At 43.1% G+C, this 17,757-nt stretch overlaps 1 protein-coding gene across 1 annotated transcript in view; it reads right to left on the reverse strand.

Moving 5' to 3' along the window:
- Window positions 1-17,757, reverse strand: part of GABRA3 (gamma-aminobutyric acid type A receptor subunit alpha3) — a 133,237-nt gene that overhangs the window by 38,910 nt on the left and 76,570 nt on the right. The window contains exon 4 of the mRNA XM_074200427.1: window positions 13,762-13,982. Coding sequence (XP_074056528.1) covers window positions 13,762-13,982 — 221 coding nt within the window. The remainder of the gene's footprint in view (window positions 1-13,761; window positions 13,983-17,757) is intronic.

Raw genomic sequence — 17,757 nt, forward strand, 5'->3', positions numbered from 1 at the left:
ATGGGATAAACCCCAATTGTCCCACTTTAGTTATGGCTCTGATGAAAGAAAAGCCTAGTATCAGATCTGCTACATTCCTCGTGAAAGGACCAAGGGCATTCACTTCATAAACATACCTGGTTATAGACTTCAAGTCTACAATTTCCCATTGATTCAGGCCCTTGACTGTTTTAGCCAGCTATTTCTATGACTTGAGTCAATCATTTCACTATTGATCTGGGTGGGGGGTGGGGGGGGGTCCTTCTGCAAACCTGCTTGTTGAATGTCAGCCAGTTGGTCCATAAACAACTACCTGAGTATCTACTATGTGTAAGGTATGAGCCCAGGTATCAGAGAACACCAAGAAATGGTGAACCAGGTCCCTCCCCTCAAAGAACTCAATGTCTAGTTGTAGAGAAAAGTCTCACTTAAAAAGATAATGAAACATTTTTGTTGCTTAATTGTTTTCAAATCTTAGTAACCTCAATTTGGAGTTTTCTTAGCAGTGGTACTGGAATAGTTTGCTATTTCCTTTTCCAGCTCATTGGACAGATGAAACTGAGGCAAACAGGGTAAAGTGACTTGTCCAGGGTCACCCAGGTAGTAAGTGTCTGAGATCAGATTTGAACTCAAGACGATGAGTCTTCTTGACTTCAGGCCTAGCAATCTATCCACTGCAGCGCCACCTAGCTCCCCCTAATTAAATTTAAGACATCAACTGTTACTGAAAGTATCAGCCAATAGTTACTATGAGATTATTAGAATCATTGTAACTGAGGATTTTGAGCTGGATAGGAGCTCAGGGCTCAGCTAATCTAACTGGCTCATTTAACAGAGATGATTCAGGAAAGCTTTATAGCCGAAGTGAGATGTGACCCATGCCTTGAAGAATGGACTGGATTGGCATAAGCAGAGAGGAAGAGAAATGACATTGCAGACAGAAAGAACAGACTGACTAAAGGCAGAGAGGAGAAAATATGGCAAGTGCAAAGAGACTGGGCTGGCTCCAGTATAGGGGGCATATTTGAGAGCAGCCAAGTCTAAAGTAGGAGATGCAGATTGGAGTTATGTTAGAATCCTTGAATGATAAGCTTAGGAATTTGGACTTTATTTAGTAGGTCATGGGCAGCCACTGATGGTTCCTAAGGGGTGGAGGGTCTGGTGGGAATGTTTCTTTAGAAAGCATTTGCTCCCAGATGTGATTTAGGGCAATTTGGCCCCAAAGAGACTAGCTCTGAGGGCATTTGGGTTGGTGTGTGTGCTCTCCTGGTCTAATGCCCTTATGTATGTATGTTGTTTTGGTTTTTCTTGATTCCATCCCTCCAGCTCAAAAAGGCAGAGCCCAGGAAGAAAGGCTCTCCTTGTACCTCCTCCCCTTCTCTTGGCTCTAACCAGAATCAAGCATCTGTTTGGAGCTTGCCTGGCCTCCCAGAGCTGTTTAAGATACTGTAATAGGAAGGAAAAGAGGGGAGCAACATATGGGGGCTTGAGTTCCCACAGGAGTCTGCTGGACTATGGTTTGCCATAGGAGAGTGAGGGGCGGGGGAGGAATGGAAAATTACCCAGGTTTCCCTCCCTCCCTTGTGAACTAGCAAGGGATTTGTTTTGGAGACAACTCTTCTCTCTGAGCTTTTATACTATCCATTTTCTTTAGGTTCCTCTCATGATCCCTGAATGAAAAGATCACTTCCCATCTGAGATCCAGACAGCACACACCCTTTTGATGCTAAAGTAAATTTCTCACTTCTCTCTGACACTGATAGAGCTCCCACCTGGTTGGAATTTTAAATGTTACACCTTACGGAATTGTGACAGGCCTCTTGGGGGGACATGGAGCCAGATTGTAAGAAAAATCACTGAGTCACTTTTATTATTATGAAAAACCACAAAATCATACCTTTTCATCAACTACAGCCTAATTGATCATTCTTAAGGCATGGTGGTCTATTAGTGTGGAGTATATGGTTGGGGTGCATATAAAACATCTACATTGGTCTCAAGAATATATTAAAAGCAAAAGAGAATCACCTCCATCACACTGGATAAATCCCACTTTGGGAGGATTTGTGGGAATCCATAGACAAAAATGATTGAAGGAATGAATGAAAATACATTGATTTAGTGTTTACAAAGAATCACAATGAAGGAACAAGATGAGAAGGGCTTGTGATCTGTAACCAGGTTAGGGCAATGAAATTTTTTTTCTTAGATCACTGAAATTCAGAGGGCAGGGTACAGAATTTATAAGTCCTGTAGGAGCAGAGCAACAACTGAGTACATAGTTTGCAAGAATACGTAATTAAAATGGAAAACTCCTAAAGTTAAAGCTGCCTGTGCCTTGCCCTGTTGTACTACCATATAACCCTCAACCCCTCCCTGGCTCATCAGGATTTCTTTTTTAAGGTAATTCCTAGTGATGTTTTTTTTAACATTTTCCCCAGTGCGCAAATAACTAGTTATGGCCCTAGTGATGCATACTGATGAGCCTATGGACTCATAGGAATATTGCAACATGGCAGACAGCCCTTCCTACAGGTTGTTATGGGCTGAATGAAATAGGTGAAGAAAAGGGCAATGCTTACCATCTGAAAAACTACAGTCACTTCTTACAGTCAAAATCATTCCTCTCTAACTTCCCTTCCTGACCCAACTTTCCTTGACCTAGATAGCAGGCCTCAAAATTGAAATGGTACCAACACAGCAGAAAGAAACATAACTCTGGCTATGCTAAGCAATTCCCAGTCAGTCCTATGGATCCTAAATATTTTTTCATGTCATCCTTTCTAAGCTCTAATGAGATGACAGCCTGGCCATCAATCCTGGTATCACTTCCACCCACCCACCCCTTGCCACTCTTAACCCACACAACCTCCCTCCCTGCCATTCATTTCCATGCATGGCCCAAGGACTCCTTGGGACCAGGAGTCTTGCCTAATGAAACATCAAGATGTCAGGCCAAGAGGAATATGTCTCACTTCCCAAGCAATTACTGAGGCAACTCAAGTGAAAAGTGGCGTGTTGTTGTAATAAATAATCAACCTGCTGTACAATTTTACATGCAGAGCAGGAATCGGACTGTAGGGAGCTCCACTTGCAGGTTTCCTGGCAACCTAGGCCAAGTCTAATGCTGCCATGGTGGACCTCGTACTTTGGGTACTTTTGAAGAAAGTTCTATGGAGATGGTACAGACACTGAGGACCAGACAGACAAAGAGAGGGAGACCAGTGGCCTGAGTGGCAGAGGGGTCAAGAAGCTAGCCAGAAAATGTTAAAGCATGGGGGCAATGCTGGGGCCAGCAACTCAAATATAGAAAATTCAGGAATGCTAATGGAGTGACAAAAGCATTGCACTTGGAAACAGGACACTTTGGTTGGTATCCTGGCTCTTTCTATTTACTCTTCTGTACAACTTTGGACAAGTCATTTCTCCCATCATTTGTAAAATGAAAGCATTGTACTAAGTTGATTTGTAAGGTCCCTTCTAGTTCCATATCTCATGATCATGAAATACTTGGAACTAAATATCTAGTATGTTAAGGGAATTATAAACTGTGGTTCCAACTCTCTAGGATTTTATAGTCTAGATGGAGATAAAATACACCCATCACACCATTAACATAAGATCATGTTTGTTAAAGTGTCAAATGTTTGACCTTGAGTCTTACTTTTCTCACCTCTGTAATGGATTCAACAATACTCACGCTGCTCATTTCATAGGACTATTAGGAGGAAAGAACTTGGTCAACCCAAAAGTTCCAAAAGTGTCAACTATTGGTTTTATTTTCATTCTTCTGCCTACTTTTATACAAATAGTCTCTGCTAGCTCTGAGAAGGGAGGAAATCAATGCAGTTTGAAGAAACCAAGGAGTTGTGGGATTTGGATGTTGGCTAAGGCTTGGCTAGATTAAGAAGGGGGAGAATTCTATGAACAAAGGTAAGGAGATTGAAAGGATGGGTAACTTATGAGGGGAGCATAAAATGTCTTCCATATCAAAGGGAACGATCTTCCAGAGATACCTATGAAGTCCAACATCTGTCCAGTTCTACCTCACCAACTCTGCTGTTTACACTAACCTCAATCTCTATGGTCAGCTTCAGTACCACATTACCAACTGACTGTAGTATGTATCCAGCTGGATGGCATCTCAAACCCAACATGAAGAAAGCAAAAATCATTTTCTTTCCCTTCAAACCCACCCTTCTCCTGAAATTCCCTATTTCTTTTGAAGGTACATCATCCTTCCAGTCATCCAGGCTAACAGTCTTGGTGTCATCCTCAGTTCCCCACTTTTGGTCCTTCATGTACCCCACCATGTAGCTAAATCTTATCATTTCTACTTCTCTACCACTTCTCATATGTCTCTTTCTCTTGACTTGCACAGCCACCACCCCTAGGTCAGGTTCTCTTTAGCTCACACCTGGTCCATTGTAATAGTCTCCTCATCATTCTCCCACTCCAATCCATTCTCCCTACAATTGCCAAAATGATGTTTGTAAAGCACAGGTATGATCATTTCATTTTTCTCCAGTGGCTTCCTATTAATTCTAAGATCAAATATAGATGCCTTTGTTTGACATTTTAAACTCCTCATAACCTGGCCCCAGCCTACCTTTCTAGTCATATTATAATTTATAGCTGCACTATACAGTCCAACTTAATACTTCTTCTCCCTTTTCATGTCTTTGCATTGTCTGTACTGGAATGAACTCTCTCCTCACCGCTGCATGTTGGAATCTCTAGTTTCCTTCAAGGGCCACTTTCACATTGAGGTCTTTCCTACCATCCCTCCCCCAACCATTAGTGACCTCTACAACCTTGCAAGCTTTCTTTGGATCTTCCCTGTGCATATTATGGTCACTTGTATATTTGCAAGTCATCTGTTCCTTTTGAATGCTCCTTGAAGGAAACAACTATTTCTGTCTTTGAATCCCCAAGATATAAGAAAATGCCTGGCTTATAGTAGATGCTTAATTAATGGTTATTAAACCAGACCAGAAACACTTGTAATATGGCCCCCATATCTATAGTATCTTTTGGTTTGCAAAGGATTTTTCTACGATGTAAGATAGTATACATCTTCTAAACCCTATTTTATAGAAGAGAAAACTGAGGTTTAGTGAATGGGAGGAACTTATTCAAGGTCATACCATTACTAAGTGGTAGGAAAGTGATTTTCAATTTTCACGCCTCCCAACTATATCTGCCTACCTGGGGCAGCCCATATAGGCCATCTATCTACCCTTAGATTATTCTGAATGCTCTTGGGCAGCAAGGTAAGTGACAATGTAATTTCCCCTTGCTTACTACTCCTAAGAAGCTGAATTTTCCAAATATTCATATACATTGAGGGAGAGAACCCAATTTTCTTTATTAAACCTTTCTGGAATCCCTTCAGTGAGTAATATTTGATACAAGAAGCCAATGTGTCAGCAAAACTTGCTTCTCCTGAACCTGTAAACTGCCAAGGCCCTGCTTAAATACCTTCAAGATGCAAAGCTCATTGTGTACCCTAAAGGATGAGGAGATGAAGGGGTGAAGACTTTATTAACTGTAGGGAGTGGGTCCACAAGTTTATCTAGAAGTGACTTAGACTTGCACATTCACCATAAAGCTGCTCTGAGTGGAAATTGCTCATTTAGTTGCTTTTGGAAGGTTGTCACAAATCCATATGTTCAACTGCAATTTTTTCAAAAGACTGTGCATTTCTGCCCAGATTGGAAGTGTTGGCCAATTGGGCCAGCTGGAGGGTGGATGCTAGCAGCACAGCCAGGCTGAGAAGGAAGCATTCCCCACCCACCTTCATCCCCAATATTCAGAGACCTTGATTTGACTCCTGATATTCCCCTAAGCTGAGGCAGGGTCACCAGTATTTGCTCCTTCACCCATGAAATACAGAAAGATGAATTATGACTTTGCATGTCTATGTATTCATTGAGTGATGTATGAAAAGGGTTGTATAGTCAGGGTCTTAAGGTGGAAGTATGGTGCAATGGAAAGAACCCTGACATGGGAACCAGAAAACCTGGGTTCTCACCTTGGCTCTACAACAAACCAAGGACATGACCTTGAAAAAGCTACTTCATCCATCTCTGGGCTTCAGTTTTCCCAGTATGTAAAACCAAAGGGTCACATTCTCTAAGGTTCCATTCAGCTTTAGATTTGTATAATTTCAAGCACACCCTGCCCTGTTCTGCCTGGGATTTGTGTGCCCATGTAGATAGACGAAGGCACTCTCTGTGAAAAATGCTAACAATCTGGAAGTGCCAGGGTGAAGCCATCTATTCTATACCTGCAACTATAAGAAGATGCTCAGTAGTGTCTATCACTGGTCTACTAAGAATACATCATCCTCAAGGAGCATTCTCATTCTCTAGTGATTGGAAGACAAGGAAACTTCCTTCTAATGTGCTGCAACTAAGGTTTATAGCGACTCATAAACAGTCCGTTGGCGCTTTTATACTCGGCTGATCGTTGTTTTCCATTTAGGATCATTTATCTCAGAAATAACTCAGTACCGCGGACAGCAACTGAATTGTCATTATGTATCTATAAATGCAGATGGCTTCCTTGGAAAGAGTGCCGGCTGCTTCCCAAGAGAATGTGGGATTAAAACAAAGGTGTTAATAATGTTAGAAACCACATGGGAAACTGTGCACAGAATATACTAGCTCCTCTTAAAGCCCAGGCTCCAATCCAAACTTAAATTGATATCTTCCAATAAATAGGTTATAAGAATGTGAAGCACGATCCCCATGTCTTGGCTTCTCAAAGCGCCCCCTTAAGGGGACTAGAAGACTAACAAGCAGCTCTCAGCAGTCTAGCTCTTCTCTTCTCCCAAGGTAACCAAGTCTTCAGGCAGCTTTCTCTATGGTCTTTTCCCACTTCAGATATTCCTTCTTCCCCCTCATTACTTTCAGTGCCTGCAGAGCCAGATCATCCAACAGACATCAAGTTGTGATTCAAGGCAAAGAGATCCCAATTTTAGTGGGAAAGAAGAAATTGAATTTGGGTTCCTCTTCTCCTAGCCAGGTTTGTCATTTTATAGCCCTGGGGCAGGAGAGGTGTATTAGAGTGCTAGTGACCTCCCTTACCCTGGCTCTACCATTGAGACTATCTTCACTCATGTGAATGGCTAAATAATGGCTAAACACTGAGCACCTGTGGCCCAGGGGTTAGGAAGATAATGCCCTTTCTGACATAACCAACATCCTATTTCTTTGCTCACTGTGAGATTGTCAGACCCTCATTACCTCTTATATGGGGTTCAGCTTATTTTTCTCTAAAATGAGAATCAGAGATTTTTCTTTTTTTTAGGTTTTTTGCAAGGCAAATGGGGTTAAGTGGCTTGCCCAAGGCCACACAGCTAGGTAATTATTAAGTGTCTGAGACCGGATTTGAACCCAGGTACTCCTGACTCCAGGGCTGGTGCTTTATCCACTGTGCCATCTAGCTGCCTCAAGAATCAGAGATTTTTAACATGGAGTCTTGTGCACTTGTTTTTTTAATATTCTAATAATTATAACTAAAATAATTGTTTTCTTTTGTAAAGTATAAAATAAAGGATTGTAGGAGAATCCTAATTGGTTGCTCTCCCTATTCTAATCCATCTACATATATCTGCCCCAAATGGTAAAGTCTGATCCATATGTGGTACATTGTTCCTCCTCCCATACTTAATGCAGGGATTCTTAACATCAGGTCTATGAACTTGCTTTCTCATTAATACTCTCAAAACTATTTGAATATAATTCATTTCCTTTGTAATCCTATGGCTGTTCTTTCATGCATTTACAAGCATTATTCTGGGAAGGACTCCATAGGTTTCAGCACATAGGTAAAGTAGTTCATGACTCAAAGGTCAAGAACTATTCCATGGTGTGGCTAAACTGGTGGTCTTATTGTTCCTCACAAGTGCCATTCCATCCTCCACCCCCATATCTTTGCAAAAGTTGTATCCTATGCCAGGAATGCCATTCCTCTTCATCTTCAGCTTTCAGAATCTCTGGTTTGCTTCACAGCCCTTTCTCCATGAGTACTTTCTTGATGTTTTTCCTCCATTTGCCTTTGTACACATTTTCCATATTCCTAGATATATACCTACATTCTAGTCGTTCCTCTCAAAAGAACATGAACCCCTGGAGGACAGGGGCAGATTCCTTTCACTTTGCTTTGTGTTCTCTATACCTTACACCGAGTATGGTGCACACTTAAAATGCTTCTTGGCTGATTGGTTGGATAAAAATATCACACTACCAGTAAAAATGTTGAACAGGCAAATGAAACCATAGGTCCATGTACCATTTTACAGTGTATTATATTAAAGGCAAATCATACTTGTTAGGGGGCATGGATGGGTATTGCTGCTTCATTGGAGAGAATATCCAGGTTGTTGAGCTCACAGAACCACTGGGGTATTAGCAACACAGGAAGTTTTTTTTAAAAGATGATTTATGATACTAGAGTTTGAAGGCCTCTCTCTTAGCTCATAGTATTTTATGATCAAAGTCCCAGTGCCTAAGGGTCCATCTTTCATTTCAAGAACTTGTGACTTCATCAACCTAGGCATTGCCAGCACCATCCCCTATGACAGCTCCTCCTTGATGTAGAAGTCCCTGTTTAAGAATAAGGGGGGATTTTGATACTCTCTGAGGAATCTAGCAGTTTGTATTATCTCCAGGATGAAGATACCATAAAGCTGAACTCTAGAAACAGCAAGGTTGAGAACATTGAAATCACAAGGGCAAAATCCTTCTTATCCCTGCATCTCTACTGAGTTACTGCAATGGTGTAACTTGGTGGGGAAAAAACACTAGATTTGGAGTCAAAACCTGGCCCAGTCACTGCATATCCTTGGGTAAGCACCTTCTTCTTTCTGAGTCCCAGGGTTAGAGCTTCTTAACTTGGGGGTCTGTAAACATTCTTTTTTTAACAGTATGATAACAATATTTCAATACAATTGATGTCCTTTTTAACCTTGGGAATTTTAGTTGATGCATTGAAAAAAATCTGATTCTAGGGGTGTGGGGGAATGTGTGTGTGTGTGTGTGTGTGTGTGTGTGTATGCATGCATCAATTTTCCCAGACTGCCAAGGGGATGCATGTCATAAAAATATTCCAAGAAACCTTGGCCTCGATGGTCTCTGAGCTCCTTGCCAGAACTATAAGTCTGGGGAAACTTGGTTGGGAGGAGCAGAACAAGTTATCAGGTTCTTTGTATTTCCTGATATGCCCAAGATTGTCAGAACCAAACCAGAATGATATAATCTGTGAGAGCTTCTACTTGCTCCTGGCCTTAAGCTACAGAGATTTCTCTACATGGGTCACCTTTGGCTTCTCTTGTTCTTCCCTTTTGAAATGCCTTGTAATCTCCCTTCCTTCAAGGCCCAGCTGAAGTCCCACTTCCTCTATGAAGCCCCCTCTGCCTTGTGCAGTCATTCCATATAATTCATCAAGTGTCTTCTATGTGCTAGGTCCCCTGGGAAAGACCAAAAGCACACCAATGTCCGCTTTCAAGAAGTTTATATTCTACCAGACACACATGATGTATGTGCAGATAAGAAAATTCAAAGCATATACAAAGAGAGTAGTATCCAAAGTGTATTTTAACGGAATTTAGAGATTCTAAGAGGCAAAGAAAAGAATTATACATTCTAGACAAGGAGAGAGAGACTTTGAGCAAATGTCTGGAAGAGGAAGAGGAATAGTATCAGATAAAAACTGAAAAGGTAAATGGGAATCAGATTGGGAAGACTTTATAGGCCAGAGAGGATTTATGCATTTTGTTCTTAAGGGCACTAGGAAGTCGCTGAAACTTCTCAAAGAAAGGAGTGGCATGATCAGACTTGACCTGGGGGAAAAAGACACATTAACTCCCCAACTCCTTTATCACTTCCTATCTCTGCCACAAAAGATCATGCTTGAAAATACTTCGTTTTGTTTGATTGCTCCATGTGGATTGGAATTTTTTCTCCAGCTAGATTAAAATCTCCTAGTGGGCAAGAGCCATAGCCAAGTCATCTTTGTATGTCCAACAGCACCATGAACAAGGTCTTAGATGGACGGATTCAATCCTTGTCTTTGGGAGAGGGACAGTTGGCATTTCTGCTAGTAGAGTATCAAAGCAGAGCTAAAAGTCAGAAATGTTGAGAGCCATTGGCCCCCAGTGTGAAATCCCAAGCTTCGCTCTGGATAGAGCTCCCAATGCCACCTCTTCCATGAGACCTTTTCTGATTTCCATTCCACTCCCTGTCAAAGAATTGACATTTGTCCATGTTTGTTTACTTATATTCATGTCAAATCAAACTACTCCCCTCTTCCCCAGCCAATGGAATGGAAGGTCCTTGACAGCAGGGCCTAGCAGAGCACACCAGGTGATACCCAGTGGTGGTTGGTTGAGCTGGATCAAATCACAAGGGCCAAAAGAACCCCTCCTCTCTCTGGAAATAGCTCTTTTCTGCTGGCCAGCCAAGCTGTTTTGGTAAATGATGGGTCAAGTTTTAGAATCTCTGTGGTCAACTGTGTGAAGGGCGCTTTGTCCCAATAGCCGCCTTGTGCTTTATGGGGAATAAAGAACAGTAAATCACTAACAGCTATTATCAGCAGAGGGTGAGTCACTTGAAATATGAGCCTGAAGAGCCAAACCAAGTGACAGTTCATCCCCAGAAACCGCATTCTCTCCCAGAAGAGACCCTCAGCTAGGGGGGAGGGACCACGTTTAAGCAACTGGGCTGTCGAGAAGGAGGAGATGCCCCTGATGGTCCCCTGACAACCTGCATGAAGATATCTTCCAAGGAGAGGAACATTCATTTATTTGGGGGCTACAAGAACCTTAGGAGTCCAACCTCTTCCTTTTAGACATGCAGATCACCAAAGGGAAGGGAGCTTGCCAAAGGTCATATTGAGGCACCAACTCCCCTCTCATGCCTAGAATGCCTGCCCCACTCACTTCTGCCTCCAAGAATCTCTTTTTACTGAGTATATGGAAAACTGTCTCCACCATGAACCCCATATAAGTTCCTCAAAGGCAAGGACAGTTTCATTTTTGCCCTTGTACCTTGAACATAGTAGATGCTTAATAAGAATCTTTGGGATTGTCCCTCAACTGCACTTGGTATCTTAGGAACAGGACAAGATTGAGAAGAGTCTTACCCCCTTAATTTACAGATAAGGGAACTGATCTGACCAAGGTCACAGAACTAGGAAATGGTAATGTCAGATTTGAACTCAGGTTCCCCAACTAAAGCTCCAGTGCTGTTTTCCGGTGGATCATATTGACTTCCAGTGTCCTGCCTGTCTGTGGCTGAGCATGCACAGACTGGGATTGTTAAGCAACTTTCAGGGCCACAGGACTTGCCTTATTCACGTCTCTCTCCGTAGGCTGGTGGCACAATGCTTAGACCACTGGACGTGAGTCAGGAAGAGCTTAGTTCAAATCTAGCCTCTGCTGCTTCCCAGCTGTGTGATCTTCAACCAGTAATTTAACTTTGCTTTACTTCAGTATCCTCATCTGTAAAATGGGGATCATAATAATCCCCTTCCCTGCAGGCTTGCTGTGAGGATCAAATGAGATAAATGTGGAAAATGCTTAGCCCAGATTGGGGCCCAGCACAATAGTAAGTAGTTAATAAATGCTTTTTTGCTTTCCTAGTGCCTAACACAAGGCCCTGAGCCTATTGAGAGGGCTGGCAGTGAAAGCAATGCTGGGAACCAGCCAGCTTGGAAAGCTCCATTTTGGCTGGCTCAGGAAAATCCCTGGTGCTCCCCACCCAGCCTGGGGCTCCTGCTCTGCCAGCCCAGTCACTGCCTGGGGCCACCTGGGTGACCTTTGTCACCTGGTCTGAGAATGTTCCTTCAAAAGGGCAGCTGGAGCCAGTCACCTGGGATGCCCAAGTCTGGCCCTACTCTGCAAAGTTATCAAGGCCAAGGCTACTGCTGAGGAGGGGTGACCAGTGAGCTCTGGAGGACCCCATCCAATAGCAGAAACAAGAACCTCTAAGGGAGCTCCCCATCCCAAAGCAAGGAGTGATGAAGCCTGTGAAAAATGAACAAGAGCTCAGGTAAAATCCTATTGTAGCAAATCCCATTAAACTAAGAGCTCCATAATAGGGAAGCCATCAGGGCTTTGTAGAGCTGATTACAAGTCACCTCATACAAGTGCTTTCTCTAGGCCCTCACCATCTAAATTTCCTCCTCTATAATGACAGAGCTCAATTGCATGCTGTTTACACAGGGAGCAGCCTAGCACCTTACGGGACTCTTGCCTTATCCTCAAGTCCAATGGATCCTTCAGCTTTGCTTGCCCCTCCTCATAGGATACAAATGTGTAAAACATCCACCCAGATAGACCCAGCCTCTCAGAAAGGAGGCAGGAATGGGGTTATTAGATTCCAAGCAACTTTATTCTCCCTAATGTGCTCTCAGATAGGCTCAGTATCCATTGGAGTTCATTTCCAGTCCTGAAGCTTCCTTGACCTTCACCAAGCTCTGACCCAGTACCTAACATGGAGTCAGTTTTGCCTATGGGCTTCCTAGTCCCTTGTTCCTTTGGACAAAATCCCTCTACAACAAAACAATGCATTTGTCCAGCAAGTCACCAAGAATGATCAATGGCTTTTCCCCAGTCATGTTAAACTCTCAGGCCCAAAGTGCACAAATGGGCTTTTCCAATGGCTTCCTTGGTGAAGTAATATGTGTGAGCCAGTGCCACCCCCCTCCCCAGCTTCCTTGCTGAAGGACTGTCAATCCTTCTCCCTAGGAAGCTTGGATTAGGCTTGTGAGGGGCAGAATAATGATAGTGATGCTGTCTCCAATATTGCAGAGTGTCTTTTCCTGAAGGGTTCAAAGCCCTCTGCCGACATTTTCCAATTTGGGCTCCCAACTATGTTGAAAGGCAGGCAGCAGCAGCGGGCATTATCATTATCCCCATTTCACAGAATCAGGCCCAGGAGGAAATATGGACAGGTTAAGTGACTTGTAAAAGGTCACAAAGTGACTCAGTTGCAGGGACAGAAATAGAATGAGGCTCTTGCTCTCTCTCCCTTTGATTTCCCCTTCTCCCTCCTTTCACCCTCTGCCTTCCCCATGAAGTATCTGCTGTCCAAGGAGCCAGGTTTCTTTCAGGATGACAAAAGTGAGGGCCCCAGAAAAGTTAGGGCTTTCTAAACATGAAACTCCATCCTTACGATCACTGGAAGTGGCACAAAAACCCATAGAAAGCAGCCTTCTTTTCCCCCACTATGATCTACAATGGGAGCCAAAGCTAGAAAGGAGCTTATTCACACACCTTTTCCAATCAAACAGGTCTGACAGTTGTTCCTCATAGGAAAGGGCCAATCTCCAGCCTCTACACTTTTGCATATAATGTGTTTCTTCCCCAGCTGACCTCCCAAAATCCCCGAGTCCTCCATGATTTCTCCCCTTCCTCCAGTTGTTACTACTGTTCTCTCCCTTGTAATATCCTTTCTATTTCCTTCTTTGGTTGTCTATTATCTCCCACCAGGGAAATGTAAGCTTCTTGAGGGAAAGGACTATTTGTATTGTTTTGGATTTGTATTCCCCTCATTTGACACGAATTCTGTCGCGTATTAGATGCTTGAAAATTTTGTTGACTTGAATTCAATTATCAGACTTATCAGTTATTGTTCTGATTCTCTATGAGGGTTCTTTGTATCACATTAAGTCTTCTTATGTCAATGCCCACAATCCCTTCTCTCTCCATGCCTCTGAAGGCTTGGAGAAAAAGGGAAAGTGCTTTCCATTATCCTCTGCCCCACATCCACTCACCTCATAGTGTAGAGAAGGGTCCCATTATCCACCAGTCTTAGCAGTTTATTGGGTGTGGTCATATTATGGGCCACAGATTTCTTGCCATTGTGGAAGAAGGTATCTGGGGTCCAGATCTTACTGGCCAGGAGATTGTTGAGTGGGAGGATTTTCATGGGCCCATCAAATTTGAGACGCTCATCATGCCAGGTCTGTCGGAAGAAGACATCGATGGTATATTCCTAGGAAGGAGAGAAAGGCAAAGAAAGAAGACCAGGTGCTGAGTTGCCATTAGTATTTCTTTCTAATTCACAAATTCCAATTGATCCAGTTCTTTCTGCTTATCTCAGGTTAGCACTAATCTATCAATTTAGTCCCAAGAGTTCATTATTGCTTTTCAAACATGAACAGCTCAGATCTAGCCTGGATAACTCACTTGTAGACACCCTTTCTGAAAGCTGGGTGGTGCAGTGGAGAAAGCCAAGACCTGTGTTCAAATCCAGTCTCAGACACTTGCTAGCTGCATGATTCTGGGTAAGTCACTTAACCTGTTTACCTCAGTTTCTTCATTTGTAAAATGAGAGTAATAATAGTATCTACCTTCCAGGATCAGTGAGGGGGATGTGATAACACATGTGAAACACTTTGCAAACCTGATATATGCCTTATAAATAATACTACCTTATGTTGGAATTTTTATTATGATATACCCAACAACTTTTAGCTCAGGTTAACTTTGGGTAGACTATCTCCAACACCTGATTTGTTCCCTCTCATCCCCTCAGCTTCCTTCAAAACCCAGATCAAGTGCTACCTCCTCCAGGAAACCTCTCCCAAGATTACCTTACAGATAGTTTCTATTCACTTACCTGTGTACCTGCCAAGGCCCAGTCCCCCAACCCCCCCCCCCACTCCAGTGATCCTAAGCTTCTGAGGGAATGGACTATTTGGTTTTTATCTCTCCCTGTTCTGAGCTTGGCTTCTGAGCCCATTCAAGTCCTAAATAGATGTTAATTGCTGTTCTGGTGATGGATAAGGGCTCATCTGCATAGGAGAATGCTGGAGGGCTTGACCAATGAAAACAATGTCCAAATTTCATTCCTCAAACACTGATCTAATGCCAACTTGTTCGGGATGCTGGGGTTTGGGGGACAGAGATTAAAATTCAATTCATAGCTTTCCTCCTAGACATTGTGTCAGGTGAGCCAGATACAAAGACTGGTTTTGACCAGGCCCTGCTGTCCAGAAGGTTCCATTCTACTGGAAGGCACAAAAGGTACAGAAGTAAGCAAGTACCAAGTTCCTGATCACACCCAAGATAGCAAGGAGAAAATGGCACAGGGCTTTGGAGGAAGATGGGAATTCCAAAACTCAGATGTGAGAAATGGAGGCTCTTCATATGCTGATTGTCCAATCAAAGAAAAAAGGTAAGTACACAAGAATGAGAATCAGGCCTTATTGCTTCATCTTATAGATGTCAAAAGGGAAAGAGACTACCTCAAGGTCTCATAATTAAGACACTGCAGGGGAGGCTTCATGGAGGAGGCATAGGCTGAGTATCACAATGAGTGATGTGGAAAGCAAAAATTCTCTTCATATATACCCAAAAGCTGACTTAGTCTGTACCATGGACCATAATGAAATACGGGTTTCCCTACATTGATGAGTGTTCAGGAACCAGAACAAACAATCTTGAATATAAAATGTTTTGTTGGATTTGATTTAGGGAAGTTTAATACATCCATGCCATCTCTAGGAATGGGGCTATCATAGTACCCTGAGGACACCTTCCACCTTCAGCCTGACTTGGAGCTCTAAGAGTTATGCAGACCAGCCCTGCCCCTCCTCCCCTACGTGGCCAGAGAAGTCAGGATGCCTTCTGAACAGTTAGAACCCCCAAAGCCACCCCCCCCCCAAGGGAATGGAGAGCAAATGCTGATACACAGCATCTTGGGTCCCATCTCAGTGGGTTCCAAGTCATGTCACCACATATTAGAGACCTCTGCAACCCCCCTCCTGGGGTAAGGAAGTGCAGACATTTTGCTCTGCCAGCTTCATTATAGTGCTATCTCAGTTGACTTGCACCGTCTGGTGCTCCAGCCCCAAGAACCTGCTTATGGACTGCTTTTGACCCTGCCTCTCCCCATCCCAGCATCTCAAGCTCCCTTATTTTGACATCTTATTTCTTATTTTCCTTGATGATTCAAATATCTCTAGGTACAAACATAGATTTGAAAGCACACATATACACATCTCCTTTGCTCCTAAAATCAGCTCTTGGAGGGCAGCAAGGCATGGATTATTACTTCCATTTGACAGATGAGGAAATAATAATGATGATGACACTAATCGTTTATGATTTGCCAAACATTGACATGCATTTGATCCTCACAACAACTCTGTGCAGTGGGTTCGATTATTATAGCCCTTTGCAAAGAAATGGAGGCTCTAAGAGGTCAGATGACTTGCCTAGAGTCATATTGATTCCATCTCCAGTCTTCCTCCCTTCTTTCTATGAATCTAAGCTGCCAACAGAAAACCTCAAAACACCTCTTCTGGCATGGCTTGTGGATCTCTGCCCATGCCATATTGTGAGGTATGGCTAACGCCCACCCCCCAAAGAGATATGCCTCCCTCTCGATCAAGGTGCCAGAGACTAGAGCAAAAGAAGAAGGGAAGGAAAGTGGTAGCAAAGAGGTCCCAGGAGGAGGCAAACCCTCCCCTTTCCTTCCTCTCCCAAGAGCAGGGGAAGGCTTGAAATTGACAAACCAGCTTTCCTCCAATGGTCATGAGGCAGCCTGCTCATCAGTGTCAAGCCCATAGATACCAGGAAATGCACCCGGCCTGGCCCCTGGCTGTGGTGCTAACTTGTTTTTAATTAGCATCATTTTTTTTCCTTGCCAGTTCTTAGGTACTTTGCATAACATTTTATAAGCCATTGTCAGATGAAAATGGATGTCATCTGACTGTTCTCTAGAATGACTCTGGTAATGTTTCTAATACCTCCTAATTTCCCAGGCCTCCATTTTATTTTCCTTGTTAAACAAGATGGTTAGGCTTCTCATTGGATTGTGAACTTAGAGCATCATTTTGGTGTCCTATGTAACCCGGGAGACTCTCTGTGGATCACTATCAGGAGGTGTTTTCTACCTAACAGATGCTTAAGTGGTACAAGTCTCCTCAGGGACAGGATCCTGAAGTTTACAATATCTAGAGCAATGTTCTGCAGCTCTTTCCTGCTTCCTCTCCCGACAGTCTTTTCTTTGGATTTTCTGTGTTAGCTCTTGGTCATTTCAGTCAAGTATTTGGGTCCCTGATGGGAGTGGAAATTGGAATGAAAAGGAAAAGGAAAATCTTTGGGAATGAGAAACAGGCACTCAGGTCTTCCAGGTAAGTCATTTCCAATAACCACTAGTCCTATCTAGGAGCAAAAGCAAGGGATGTTTCACTGACCATCTTTCCACCTTCTCCCAGGATATTGATAAGTCAGTGTCTAAGACTGTGTAGGGCCTTTGACTGAAAGAAGATCCAATGACACAACTAGAGAAGAGGAGATGGAAGGTAATGTGAGGTCTGAATTCAACTATTTGAAGAGCTTTCACATGGAAGAGAGATTGTAGGTTCTGCTTAGCCCCAGATGGCTAAACTAGAAGGAAGGGGGAGCTGTAGAGAGTAAGGAAGCTGAGTGTAAGGAAAATTTTCCTAACACTTAGAACTACCCTAAAGTGAAAAAGGAGGGAGAAGGAGGTGTCCTTCACTGTGGACCTTCAAGTCAAAGCTGAATGGCTAAGTGTTGGGAATGATGGAAGAGGACATTTTTAGTTGGTCATTTAATGATTGGTTGGAGTGGGTTCTTCTTCCCTGGAGGCTTTTCCAGCCGATGTTGGATGATTATTCTCTTTGAAAATAGGAGAAGAGATTTCTCTTGATATATGGATTCCAAAAGGTCACCTCTCAGGTTCCTCCTTGATTCTTTTTCAGTCAGACAACTGCGTGCCTTAAGGCCCCAAATGGTTC

The sequence above is a fragment of the Macrotis lagotis genome, chromosome X, assembly GCF_037893015.1.
Source record: "Macrotis lagotis isolate mMagLag1 chromosome X, bilby.v1.9.chrom.fasta, whole genome shotgun sequence".
NCBI lineage: Eukaryota > Metazoa > Chordata > Mammalia > Peramelemorphia > Peramelidae > Macrotis > Macrotis lagotis.